Source organism: Eptatretus burgeri, chromosome 3 (genome assembly GCF_056783735.1).
Source record: "Eptatretus burgeri isolate ZD-2024b chromosome 3, Ebu_testis_v1, whole genome shotgun sequence".
NCBI lineage: Eukaryota > Metazoa > Chordata > Myxini > Myxiniformes > Myxinidae > Eptatretus > Eptatretus burgeri.
The window spans coordinates 86,855,906-86,869,240 of record NC_140963.1 but is presented as its reverse complement, the minus strand read 5'-3'; the positions used below and the strand labels follow the sequence as shown (position 1 = coordinate 86,869,240).

The following is a 13,335-nucleotide window of genomic DNA, read 5'->3' as shown; positions in this document are numbered from 1 at the left end:
CGTACCTTCAATGCATATTGACGTATTTGATTGACGTCTTCCGGCCGACCACAGAACTTACTGAACGTGTTTCTAATTTACAGCTACCGTATAATGGCGTATTGGCAGCGTTAAAAATAAAAAAACAACACCAATAACTTCCGATATTTCGTCACGTGCCGTTACGTCACGTCCGATTGCCTCTGCAGTTTGCTCATGTCTTATTCTTATTTCCTTCTCTGTGAATATTTTCTGTTTGAGGATATTGTCACGTCGACGTCGAAACTTAAAAGCAAATGTCCGAATATATTTTAAAATTCGTGAGACTAAAAAAATAGTAATAAAAAAAACAACCACAACTTCAGATATTTCGTCACGTGCCTTCACGGAGCCAAGGAGCAAAAAAGAAAATGTGCCTTGACGGAAAAAAATAAGTTTCGGGTATGCTAAACATTACCTCAACGTGTTTCGACTTTTGAGTAACTTACAAGGAACTTGTGTCAACGATCGCATATCGTGCCTACAATTTATGGCCAGCGTAGCGGAACGTATGAGCCATACGGCGAGTACGTCATAAAATTTTCAGCATGCTTGAAATTTCACGACGTACTAGACGTACCACGAAATATGACAGCATACTTCCTCGTCTTTCAGCGTGCTCTTAACGTATACACAACTTACCCATACCGTATTCGACGCGTGCCAGCATTTTAGACACATTTTTCATAGGTCGGCATGCACTGGCTAAATCGTCAACGTGTGACTGTGTGGTTGACACTTCCAATTCTCAGGCGGTTATGATTTAAATCGGCGTGCGGCAGGTTTTTGACAGGCTACGCCACGAGTTCGTCGGCGATACGTGCAGCGCGTTATGCCTAAGTTAAACTATCGTTGGGCATAGGTTGTGAACGCAGACAACAGGCTAAGCATTCGTTGGTATAAGTTATCTATAAGACAACGAAACCTTCTGTGCCCGTTACTGATATGTTATGCATATGACCAACACGTTATGAATACGACCAAAACTTAAAAAAAACATCAAAATTTCAGCGTACGCCAACGTTTTACATACATTTTTATACGTTGCCATTGCTGGCTAAATCGTCAAGGTGTGACAGCACCTTACATGTATCTTGTTGTACAGCTATTGTCCCTACACAATCTGTCTCACGATCTACACTTGCTACCTCCCCAACATGGTCCACTGTTGTCTCCCTGGTTGTAAATAACAAGTATACCGACTTAATATATTAAACATGTTAAAACCACCCATTAGGAGACCTTTTGTAAGCTGGTTAGTTTAGCATCTCATATGTATAACTTATTTCTGTAAGAAAATGGGTAATTTGTCAATTTGATGTGACATATGTAATTAATTGAAGGAATGTAATAACAACATTCAAGTTTTTAACAGGTTACTCACCTTAATTTGCCTTTCTTGTGTAGAACATGATGATATCATCCATGTTGGAACTTCCACTGAAACAGCCAAAAGGGGATTTCCCATGGGGATTCCCCAGGGATTCCCCCGGATTGCACCATTAAGTGAGGGGTACCTCAGGGGGATTGTAAAATAGCAACATATATCATGATGTATGTAGAAACAATAACATAATTAACCTCAAATTTGACCAGAGTCCACCAAATATTAGTTTTGGTTCAAGCCATTTTTATTGTGGATATCATGGATTGCAAGCAAATTCTATTTGGTGGTCAGTTGGAATTATGCAAATGAGCTTTTTATCTGGTTAAATACTGTAGTGTCCTAGATGCATCCAATGAAATTTTTAAGTATTACAAATGCATCCTTGGATCCAAAGATCTCATTATAAAAATTTAAATCACCAAAATACATCATCTTGAGAGCAAAGATTTGGCAAGATATTGATATTTAGCGGCCATATTGGATTTATGCAAATGAGATTTTGTTCCAGTGAAGTTTAAAAGTATGCGAAATGCATCCTTGGATACAAAATACCCATTCTAGAGGTTGAAATCACTCAAATATGTCATCTGTGAGCAAAGATATGGCTCAATATTGATAATTGGCCGCCATATTGGATTTATGCAAATTAGACGTATTTCCGCAACAGGGATTTCTTAGGACTTTTAGTATGGTGTTCTGGGGACCTCATAGAAATGCATTGCGCTAAAAAAAATTCTGTTGCAATTTGTTCCCGATCAAGTGAAAAAATGGGCTGGATTACCTGGACTATTAAGTCTGCGCTGTGTTTCCCTCCCTATTCCCCCTTGTAAATAAATAACTGTTAAATGTTCCAGTTCATTGTCTGTGCTTTCTTTCATTGACCCAGTATGGTTCGGGCTTGAGAATTAGGGGGGCCGATTGTGCTGTAAATTGTTATTTGGGCCGGCGCGGCTTTGGTAATTCCCACTCGGTTACGCCGGATCCGAGTCGGTAACATCGACTCGGTTCGGACAAAGCCAGCTGAGGGTGTGGCTTCCTCGGCAGCTAGACCGCGCGGCTAATTAGGTAAATTGGAATCAGACAAAAAAAAGACCCTAACGGCGCGGTCAAAATATTGCCGTCCACGGTCCATTAAGCGACCCGTCGATTTTGGGTTTATCCGGAGTGACGACCTTCAATTCCGGGTGTTTGGAGGGGAGACGGCCCAACTGCTCCATCTAGCGGTCGTTCCTTGCCCTCGATCCCGGCACCACAAAAATCCTATATATTATTTCTGTTAAAGGTCCCCTGACATGCAAAAGTACTGAAATTTCATTTATATATGTCCTATAGGAGTTTTCATCGTGATTTGAGATCTTACAGTTTTTTCACAATACTCATTCTGTAAAATGTAAAATTAAAAAAACAAACCTCTTCGGGAATGCCCCTAAAAATTCTCCTGAAAGGGGCGTAACCCACATGACGTCAACTACTGGATGACAAAGGCTGCACGTTAATTACTCGGGTTGGTGGTCGACGTGATTCTATTGGCTTTCTGTGTGTTTCCACATTTGATTGATTGACTCAATCGCTTCGTTCATTTCTGCTTTAAAAAAATCGAACATTTGGTTTTGAATAATGGATGGTATGGACTTTCATTTGTCTGGTCACGACAGTGAGTGTGAGAGAAATGAAGGATTTTGGTCTGAATCACATGGAGAATTGTCAGATAACGTAGTCGCGGGAGGAGAAGTTCAGGCAGCTGGAAATGAAATAAGGCCTTAGCAGTTCGAGCCCGAAGCAGGACAAGCAGAGGAAACTGGCGATGAAATTCCCGGAATTAATGATGGGAGGACATCAAAGGAAGACTTGGCAATAATAACTGGTTCGACTAAATCCTATTCGTAATTCAATAATGTAAATTTCACTTGCATACTGCTTGATATCAGAAATATTTTAGTGAGGTGACGTGACCAGTGTAGCGCAGCGGACATGTTGCTCCGTGGCGAATGAATCGCAAGCAAGGCCAGCCCATGTCATCGGCCGTATCTCTCCATGCATAAAACGAAGCAATCTCTCTGTCCGGATACGATGAAAACTTGTGTGCAGAACACACGTTGTGGCACAATTGTCTCGAGTTGTCTGATAAATCTGACGTTCTGTTGCATTTTTATTTATTTTATTCCTACTGTTGTCATGTAGCACCAGTAGAAAACAATAAGCCTGGAATTGGCTTTGTGGTTAGGGTGGCGGCTTGGGATCCTAGGGTCCTGAGTTCAAGCCTCGTTGGCCGCTGAATTAAAAGACACCAGGAGGTTGACCCAGCCTGTCATCCTTCCGAGGTCGGCAAAATGAGCATCAGTGTACTGGTAAGGGGGACACTGCATCAGCGGCATAGCCGTGTCCCAACCAATGATGCAACCAGCAGCCACAGGCTGAGAGAGAGAGAGATAGAGAGAGAGAGAGAGAGAGAGAGAGAGAGAGAGAGAGAGAGAGAATGAAGAAAAGAGAATAATAAAAGAAAGCTACAGCGCGTCAGGTTTATCGGCCTAGTCGGACGGACGATGGAAATGTATCGGCCGAGTCGGATGGACGACGGATTTATCGCACGAGTCGGACGGATGACGCATTCATCAGACTAGTCTAGACCAGTGTTTCTCAACCGGGGTTCCCCGGAACCCCAGGGTTCCGCAAGAGGTCGCTAGGGGTTCCTCGAGAAACAGTAATAAATAGGCTAATGTATTTTTGAGTAGCTTTTGTTTGATTTGATATTCGTAATTTTACTACACACGTACGGCATATTGTTGGAAACTCCTTGGTTATTATAATAGAGGCTTCAACCTCTTGTATTATTTACAATTATAACAACCATAGGGAATGTATTTAACGATGTGTATATGGCGCCGGTGTGAAACCGCCCTCACTGGTTAGTGGACGTCTTGTACGCGGCGGATTCGTGTATCATTGAGTGACTGACTCAAGTACGGGACGCATGCTCGGTGTCCATCTATGTTCTCTGTGCTTCCGAGCACGAAGTCTCTCTCTCTCAAGGTTGGTTCTTCTGTTTACCTTTATTGCTTCAGCTTAATTTGTTTAAGTTTTGTTTATCAAGTTACATGAGGTGTGTTTTTTTTATTTAAAATAGGTTTTTTTGTGAATTGAAACCTCTGTGTGAGGTCTCGTAAACGAGCAGTATTTTTTTTTTCATTGCCAATAAATTTGACAAAAAGGGGGTCATTTTTTTCCTTAAACCAGGTATCCGAAAAACATTTTATTTACCACGTGAACTACGATAAAAATATAAAAGAGCTAGATATTAATAACGTTATATAATAATTTTTATGCAGGGGTTCCCTGAGACATGAAAACTATTTCAAGGGTTCCACAAGGGTAAAAAGGTTGAGAAACGCTGGTTTGGACTCTAGAGATCTCGAGTCAATCCACTCTGTGCGAGTTTCTGTATGTGACGTCAACGCTGCGATTCGCTGAAGTCAACTTTTTTTAGGGGCGGGGCATAGCAAGTTGTGAAAAGCACCAGAAATTATCGAAATATTGCTTTAATTATCCCATTTTTGATTAAAAAAAACATGGGTGATTTCTTCACTAGGAAGGTCAAGTTAATATATAAATAACCAGAAAGTTTTGCATGTCAGGGGACCTTTAACATCTGCGCGTAATTTGACGTTTCTCCTCCGAAACTGCCAGACGGATTGTCACCACTTTCGGCATGCGGGTGCTCTGTGGTCTAATGAACAGCATGGGCTATGTGAGATCGCGCGAGACGGACAGGTTTGGGAATTTTTGGCGATTTTCTAATTTTTACATTCGTTTGCATGACGACGTGTGACATCACCGCTCAGAGGCATAATGACGTCATGACATCATCGGTCATTCGCTGACGTCATTACGTCTGTCGTCGACAGACTGTCACCGCTGAGAGGTGTAATGCCACTCCTTGAAAACAGCGTCTGCAATGTAAAACCCTCTTCTGCACATGCTGTGACTACCTCAGAAGATGAATTTGACACAAAAATGTAACAGGAAACATTGTATACAAGCCAGTAGGTGACATGGCTGCTCGCTCTAGATGGAAAGCTGGCCAACACGACTCGCCGATATTCATGTACATGCTATCAATCAATTTAGCACAATAAATATGATTATCACAGCCCTCTTAGTTTGCGCCCAGAAACCCGCCTTGTGAAATTTCAGGCATGTTTCCAAAGAGACTCTAACAAATGGCAGCCCTGGTAATTCCATTTATCTATTCGCAAAAGATTTTATTTTTTTATATGATGCTGTAAGACATTCTCCTTGGGCAGAAAAAAAAACAGGTCCCTCGGAGGTCCAGTTTCAGAGGTATTGATTTTTTTTTGTACAGTCCACAATAAGTGTACGATGTACGATAAAGTATTTTAGCTGTTGTGAAGCAACGGAGGTGTGCATAGCAACCATTCATTTTTGTGTACATGCTCGCCACATTGTACACATTTCACCCAAGTTTCATCAAAATCAAACTCTTTCTCTTAGAGATATTCGCAATTAACCGTTTCTGAAATGTTCGACATGTACTCGCCCAAAACCTATCTCCTCCTACAAATATTTTTTGTTCGGGCTGCAAATTGGCATGAAGGGAGCGAGATAGATTGCGCACAGAACTCGAAGCTTCGATTTTTAATTTTATTATTTTTTCGATTTTTTGACCACTTTAAAGGGCCGTTGCTATGCCATTGCTCGGGCCCGGGGTCCCATATTCGAAAGCACACGATTCCCAGAAATATTGGTCCTACCTTCCAAATTTCATTGGAATCGGTTGAGTGGTTTAGCCCCGAGGCTTGACTAAAGTTTCGTGGACAGACAGACAGATGGAAATGTCCAGAATAAGGGTGCTCTAAGAGCAGCCAATAAAGAAATTCGATAAATCACATTTTGAACACTGGATATATTGACGTCCGAACGAACCCTCACTTTCGAAACTTCGGGCAGAGCGCGGGTTTGGCTCGTACGTTTTAAATTTCAACCTGATCGGATACATGGTCTAGCAGCCAGAATTATTTATTCTTTTGAATCTGGGTAACACAACAGTACACAAACACCACACAAAACAAGTCCTGGTGAGGGTCTACAATCTCTGATTGCTCTTTTTCTTGTTAAACATGTACTGAGGAGGCAGCGAATGTTAACTTTAAGACAGTGTTGAGTAAGTTCGTTGTGTAAGACCTCCTGTTTTCAAGTAAGGCCATGTGAGGACTTTGGCACAAAGGCACAACTGGAAAGCACATTGAGCTTCAGGAGGAACCAGCAAGGACTATATGGCTGGAGCACCACAGGCCACGGCAGCAAGATCGGCTGCGGAGCCTTGAAGAGGGGACATAATATATTTTATTTGGACCACCCCGTGGGAGGGGGGGTGGCCCTGAAGATGCCACGCCCATAGAAGTGGGTGGCCAATGAGTGGGACACGCCACCCACAAAGGTGGTGCCGAAGTTTGCGAAGGCCATAACCGTGCCTGATTGTGGAAGTTTGAGTTATGGTTTTGCAGTTTTAGCTCTGCCTCTGGTTATGGAATTAGAGTGGTAGTTATAGTTGGAGTTGGGATCAATCTTGGCAGAGGCAATTTTCTCCTCTCCTCATCACCATCCTTCTACCCTGTGCAACACCAGCCTGCATAGTGATGGGACCACAACCAGCTCGGATCATCCTGGACCCACAAGCCTTTCCTCAAGAATGCTCAGATCATCCTGGCCTTTCCTTAAGCCCACACTTGTTCTCCATTGTGCGAGTGCTGTTATTTCTTTTTGACACCATAGTTTGTTTGGCTTTAGTGTTTTATTTTCTATCATTGTACATAAGTGTGTGCGTCTCCCAACTCGTTGTCCTTTGAGTGCCTGGGCTGTTCCGATTGTTTATTTGTTGTCATCTCTCCCCTCCCATAGACCTTTTCATAAACCATTTTCCTGCCTTCCCGTGTGTACACCGCCAGTTTTGGCCATATTGGATGAACCTTGGGGAATCTGAGTAATTTTGAATGCAGTAACATCTTAAACACTGTTTTGGGATCCGTCGAGGTATTTATAAGATCTCGGGCTCAAAGTGACCATGTTAATGACACCCCCGATGAAACACTATTTTCTGTAGGAATGCATCTACAATTATATAATGGTAGTGAATGGGGGGGGGGGGGGGAATCAGGTTCAATGTACAGAATTTCACTTGATGTATGACTTTGCAAGAACGGATATACAGTATTCCTTAAATCGAGGGATGGGTGTACTTTGAAGTCCCCTTTCCCCAATGTGCTTATCCTACATGTGATATGTGTCCAAGGTTCTCCCCAAGCAGGAGATCACTGTGTAAAGGTTTTTTTGTTGTTCCCCCCCCCCCAAGCCCACGTGATCGGTGGACATTGCCCTGTATGTCTATGGTTTCTACATGTCTCTGACACTCTCCTCCCTCCACTCCCCATTCTCCATTAAATCCACTCCTGCTGTTTGATTCGTTTTGCATCTGTTCCGTGCTCGCTCTTCTCCACATGTCAATATTTATGTGCAAATTTGTACAAACGGTGGCAGACTGACTGATTTACCATCCTGTGACTTGAGTCGAGCAATGGACTCGAACCTGGTGGCCTCCTGAACCGTGGATGTCGATGCCATCCAAATTGCTGCGTAACGGTCTTTGCAGTCTTCTTTCTTTTCCAGCTTGCATCCAAACTTGAAACGTATGTTTGATTTTGTATCAATTTCATGTTCCAAAGTGTTTGAAACAGAGTTAGAGAAGTTTGGAGAGAAACAAAATGGTGATGAGAAAGGTCATTTCGTGCGTCATGTCATGTCGGTGTTGCCAACACGACATCTTTTCCTTCTTTTTTTTGAAAAATTCCCCTTGGGGAAAATTTGGTTAAAGAGAAATGTATATTTTTGAGAGCCACGAGGGGAAGGAGAACTTGGAGACCAATAGAAAACAAAGGAGAAGGAAGGGGAATCGATAGGGGAGGTCAACGTTGTGCCATTTTGTTGAGGCTAAAGCAGAAAAGAGTAGTTTTGTTCAGGGTGCTGGAGAGATTTTGCTGACTCTTAGCAAAAAATACAAAAAAAACCTGTCAGATCTTTAATGTTTACTAATTAATGCTCGTAGACTGGACACCCAGTTTAACGTCTGTCTAAGAGAGGGTACATGTTGAGACCTTGCCCTCCCTGCACCAGGGTGGCAATTTATAGCTGCGTCAGGATTCAAACCCAGGGTAGACAGCTCAGAGGGCAGTGTGCATAACACTTGGCTATCCTGCCATCCCTTGCTTATAGTTGATGTAACGTTTCATCATTATCACCGAATGTTTTCAAAACTTATTGCTGAGAAGTATAGGTGATATTTCTCAATTTTTTTAGTGCAAAGTCATGTGGTTGAGCAGGTGATGCCACATCAACATTAGCAAAATGTGGGGTGTCAAGGCTGTATCTCATAACTTGATTGCTCCACTTCTTGTTGGGGCCTATGTAGGGGCTGATAATGGTATTTCATGATGTTTTGCGAAGAATGATTTTTCCTGATATTGTCTTACTGAGAATTATTGTTTTACTGAAGTTTGTAAATACCGTTCTTGATGACACGTGAGATGACTGATGACACGTGATGACAAGAATACTGTTCTTGTTCTGTTTGTTTAATTCGTGAAAGCCCTTTTGTAAAATATGTAAGAATATGAAATGATTGCTTGTACTCCTGTGAAATGCACTGACGGTATTAGGAAGTTGGTGCTGTGCAGTTGTGCCATTTTGATCCCCGTTGGTGATCATGGATCTGATGGACAGTAAGATATTCAAGTGCTGACAGACAGAATAGCAATCCGAACGGGTTAGAGTGCTGACTGCCGCTGGGATTACAGCACAGTGTGTTAATAACACGTCGTACTGCACCCCGCAGCCACACCTTGGCCAGGTGGCTTCAAGTGCTTCACCTGTGAAGACGTCAAGGACAATTATGAATGTAATCGCTGGTCTGCGGATGTTTTCTGCCCGAGAGGTGAGATGACACGTGGTTAAGCATGCTAGTATATTCTATCCGTGCTTGCTTTCCTCCTATGCTTCAATGATTTTTGTTTTTCACTGAATTTATACTTCAGCAATCATGTTCCACAATGACCTTTAAACCCCCTGCATGCAAAGTTGCAAGTAATTGGCCCACATGATTCGGTGCAGCAACAAACTATAAAAGGTTGATTTTTATTGTCCCTCTTATTACACGGAATCTTTGATTCATTTTGAAATTGAACAGTGCTCTCTCAAGTTCCAACATAAAGATGGTTGTAATGCTCGTTTGGTGACACCCTGAATGTTTGAGATCACTGGTTCCCAACCTTTTCTGGGTGTGCGAACCCCTGCCGAACCTCCGTTTTTGTGGACCACCATGGTCCGACTATCATGGTGATGCGCGATCTCTTTGTGCAAATGTCCCATGAAATCGGAGACAGGAAATCGTTCATGTAGTTGGTTGTACTCTCAGGCTTTGTCGACGTTCCCTGATGACACCTTGCACTTCACCAGGGAGCTGCACTTTAAATACGGCAAGAAAGTGGTGTCGATTGGAGTTGTAGATCTCCATGTTAACTCGATGCCTGGTGTTGGTTTAATGGTTTGGGTGGTGGGCTTGGGATCTGAAGGTCCTAAGTTCAAATCTCCCTTGGCTGTTGAATTGATACCAGGTGGGGTTGACTCAGCCTCTCATCTTTCTGAGGTCAGCAGAGTGAGGACCAGCTTGCTGGGATGATCGAATCATTGAGTATCCTGCATTGCAGTGGTGATCTGTCCAGGATTGTGCCCAATAGCCCAGGAGTCTGCTTCAGCAGCTCTGACAATGTACAGAGTTTGCTCCCAATGGATGGATGCATGTTAACTTTATTTTGGCATCTGCAAAACTTGCAATGTAAAAAAAAAAAAACAGAAAGGTAAAGATCAAAGGTGATTTGGTGCAACATTGTTTTGCACGCCTGAAGACTATATTATACTCACGGATCAGTTCAGAATTTAAGGTTGCACAATATTCTCAAAACCCATTGGGAGGTTTAAAGCATTTTCGAGCACATATGATGCACTGTGCAGTATTTAGACACAAGGTACTTTACATTTACTTACCTGATTGTTATTTTTGTACATACTTCATTTTGTTTCATTCCTTCTCCCTAAATGCTCCACATTGTCCACTGCAGTTCTAAACATGGACTTGCAGACATGAGGAAGTTGAGGGACATTAAACAGAAAACTAATGTCTGTCTGGTGAACTTTCCTGCATCCTGAGCGCAAGCCTCTAAAGCCACTCTAACAAAAGTACTACTATTACTCCTTCTCCTACCACTACTACTTCTATTACTATTCACACCTTGTGATGTCGGCTCGTAAATGTTTTCTTTTGTTTGCCCAAAGTCTTTCATGAACCAGCTGGCCAGGTCTGACATTCGACTTAAGCAGATTTGGGCAGTAATTTGTAATTTGTTCAGGGTTCCGGAGACTATTCTCACATACCCTTCACAGAAGACACAATGGGATCTTTAACGTATATCCATCAGCCAAAGTTAGCAGATGGGACAACCTGCTTAACGTCCACCCAAGGGATGGGTTGGTACATCTTGTGATGCAATGTCCAATGCCCTACCTGTTTGACACCAATCCCACAGTTTATCGTCTGGTCGGGGAATCAAGCGCACACTCGACAGCTTGAAAGTAATTGTGTGAATTCCGAACCGTTCTGTCGGACATTATCCACAATTCTAATATGATCGAAACAAAAGTGATCCACAAAAGAGATTGCATTTGGAAAGATTCGGTTTGAACTTGCGAACTTTGACCCTTTGACTTAATTTTGATTTGGGGCCCACGAAGCGCTACCGAAAAATCCACTTGCCATAGACAAAGGCAGCACCAGCAGTGCACCTTATTGCTTTTGGATTTGAAACGGGATTTCTGAGGGATCAGCACAAAGATCCCTGGACATTCGGCACAGAAATTGATCCCACCAGGGGAGGCGGGTGCACAAGGGGGGCAGGATCTTTGAACGTAGTTTAACCTACAGCTTCTGCAAGAAACAAATTGCTGCGTCGCAGCTGGTGACGGAGTTGAACCCGCTGTGAGCTGGTTTATGTGCAGTGGCCTTTCAGCCCAGCACAAGAGAAGGCTTATGTAAGCTTAATAAAAATTTTCCACTTCCTTTTCTCAGATGGTCTTTCTCCCACACCTCATTTCATAAAAAAAGTGCTGTTTTGTAGCGGATCTCCTGCGATGATGGGTGGAAGAAGATAAAGTTAATAGTTGGTTATACTCAAGGAAGTTCATTTGTGCAGAGCTTAACAAAAACAACACAATTAAGCTAGAACGGCACTCGGTAACGCGCATACCTCCGCCAGGATGAACAGTTTATGTTTTGTAACCCACTGATAGGTGGGATCTGGATCCGGACCTGAACCAAAATCGAATCGACTTGTTCTTGTCATCCAACCAACTGATCCACCATGTTTCGTCCACAACCTTTTGAGATATCTTGCTCATAAAGAGACAGACAGACAGAGGTGAAAATATCACCTGCACCCACCTTCGGTGGAGGAGGTAGTGAACTGTTGTCTGCGTTGCCTGGAACGTACTTTACGACTTTCTTTCTTTGTATTTGGTCGGGAACCTGGGATGGACATCGGGTCGGATGTTGTCAGCTGCTGTACGTCTCCTGCTTTAGAAAGTTTTTGTTAACTTTTCATTGTGAAACTTTCCTCGTGGAACGTTGTGGCACCATTGCTCAGTTTTCAAGCCGAGTGCCCAATTATTTGTTTCCATGATTCGTTTCAATTGGCCACGGCTCTCGTTTTTGATTGCATTCACCTAACAAAGAAAATGTTTCGAGGAAAATGAAACTGGCAAATTCATGCAAATTCATGTTGTCGGTTTGTTGCCTCCAATTCTCATTTGCATCTCTGGTACGTGGTGTAAAGGTTGGCAGGATAGCCTACTGAGGTGTGCACATTCATCTGAGTTATGTAGCCGAGGTTTGAATGTCAAGCCAGTCATAGACTGCCCATCCTGGTGCTTCGCAGGTAGAGTGAAGCATCAATGCGTGCGCCAACCAGTCGGATGTCCCGTCTGCCAGCACTGGTTGTTGGTGACCGCTAAAGATCAAAGTGTCTTTCACGAAGAGTAGGCGAGTTATTATTGGCATCCTCAACAAATTACAAATTCCTGGCAACTCGGGTCTAAAAGGATCTGGGCTGGAACTAGAACCGTTTCCCACAAGCATGTGGGAATAATTTGGGATATTAAAGAAGAGCAAAAGTAGTGGATGTTGTCATGTGTGCGTTGAACTTGACAGTCCGCTTGTTGCATTTTCACATGACATTTGACATGACTCAAATACACCACAGGATGCCAAATCCAAAGGGGAAGGAATTTATTTATTTATTACGTACACAAATCTGCTGCAATTTTTTATTTTTTTATTTTTAACCCCGCCACTCTTGCGTACATATTAAAGGGATGATGAAAATATCAATGAATGCTGCAGGTAAATCCAGGAAACTGTGTCAAGCATGAATGAGCTCATGTCACCTTTTCTTCATCAACTCCTCTGTTTTAAGAGCACAGATGAGTATACGATTATGGACTCAATATTTCGGTCGTTTTGATGGTGTGGGTGTTGCAGAAACCCGTTATTGCTTCACGAGCCATCACATGGACAAGGATGGAGAGAGCTTGTCCGTCACCAAGCGCTGTGTGCCGTCTTCTGTCTGCCAATCCGTCGGTTGTTTCCAGTTGGACCAAAATGGGACACGAGTAAGTATGAACAGGAAGTTAGCATGGATGGTGCTCTCGCTTCCTTCTTGTTCTCCATCGTATTGCTGTTGCCGTACCTTGTACCTATCAATGTTGTTTTACTCTTTATACATTTCCATTATCTTCTCGTATACCTATGAATA

The 13,335-nt window shown here is 42.8% G+C and overlaps 1 protein-coding gene across 9 annotated transcripts in view; it reads left to right on the top strand.

Annotated features, from left to right (window-relative positions):
- Positions 1–13,335, top strand: part of LYPD6 (LY6/PLAUR domain containing 6) — a 115,156-nt gene that overhangs the window by 100,725 nt on the left and 1,096 nt on the right. For 7 of the 9 annotated variants that reach the window (XM_085874376.1, XM_085874374.1, XM_085874375.1 and 4 more), the window contains 2 exons: positions 9,309–9,407; positions 13,062–13,192. In XM_085874376.1, the coding sequence (XP_085730502.1) occupies positions 9,309–9,407; positions 13,062–13,192 (230 nt within the window). Of the gene's footprint in view, positions 1–5,725; positions 7,162–9,308; positions 9,408–13,061; positions 13,193–13,335 lie in introns of those variants that run through there. The other 2 variants (XM_085874377.1, XM_085874378.1) reach the window with 2 other exon arrangements.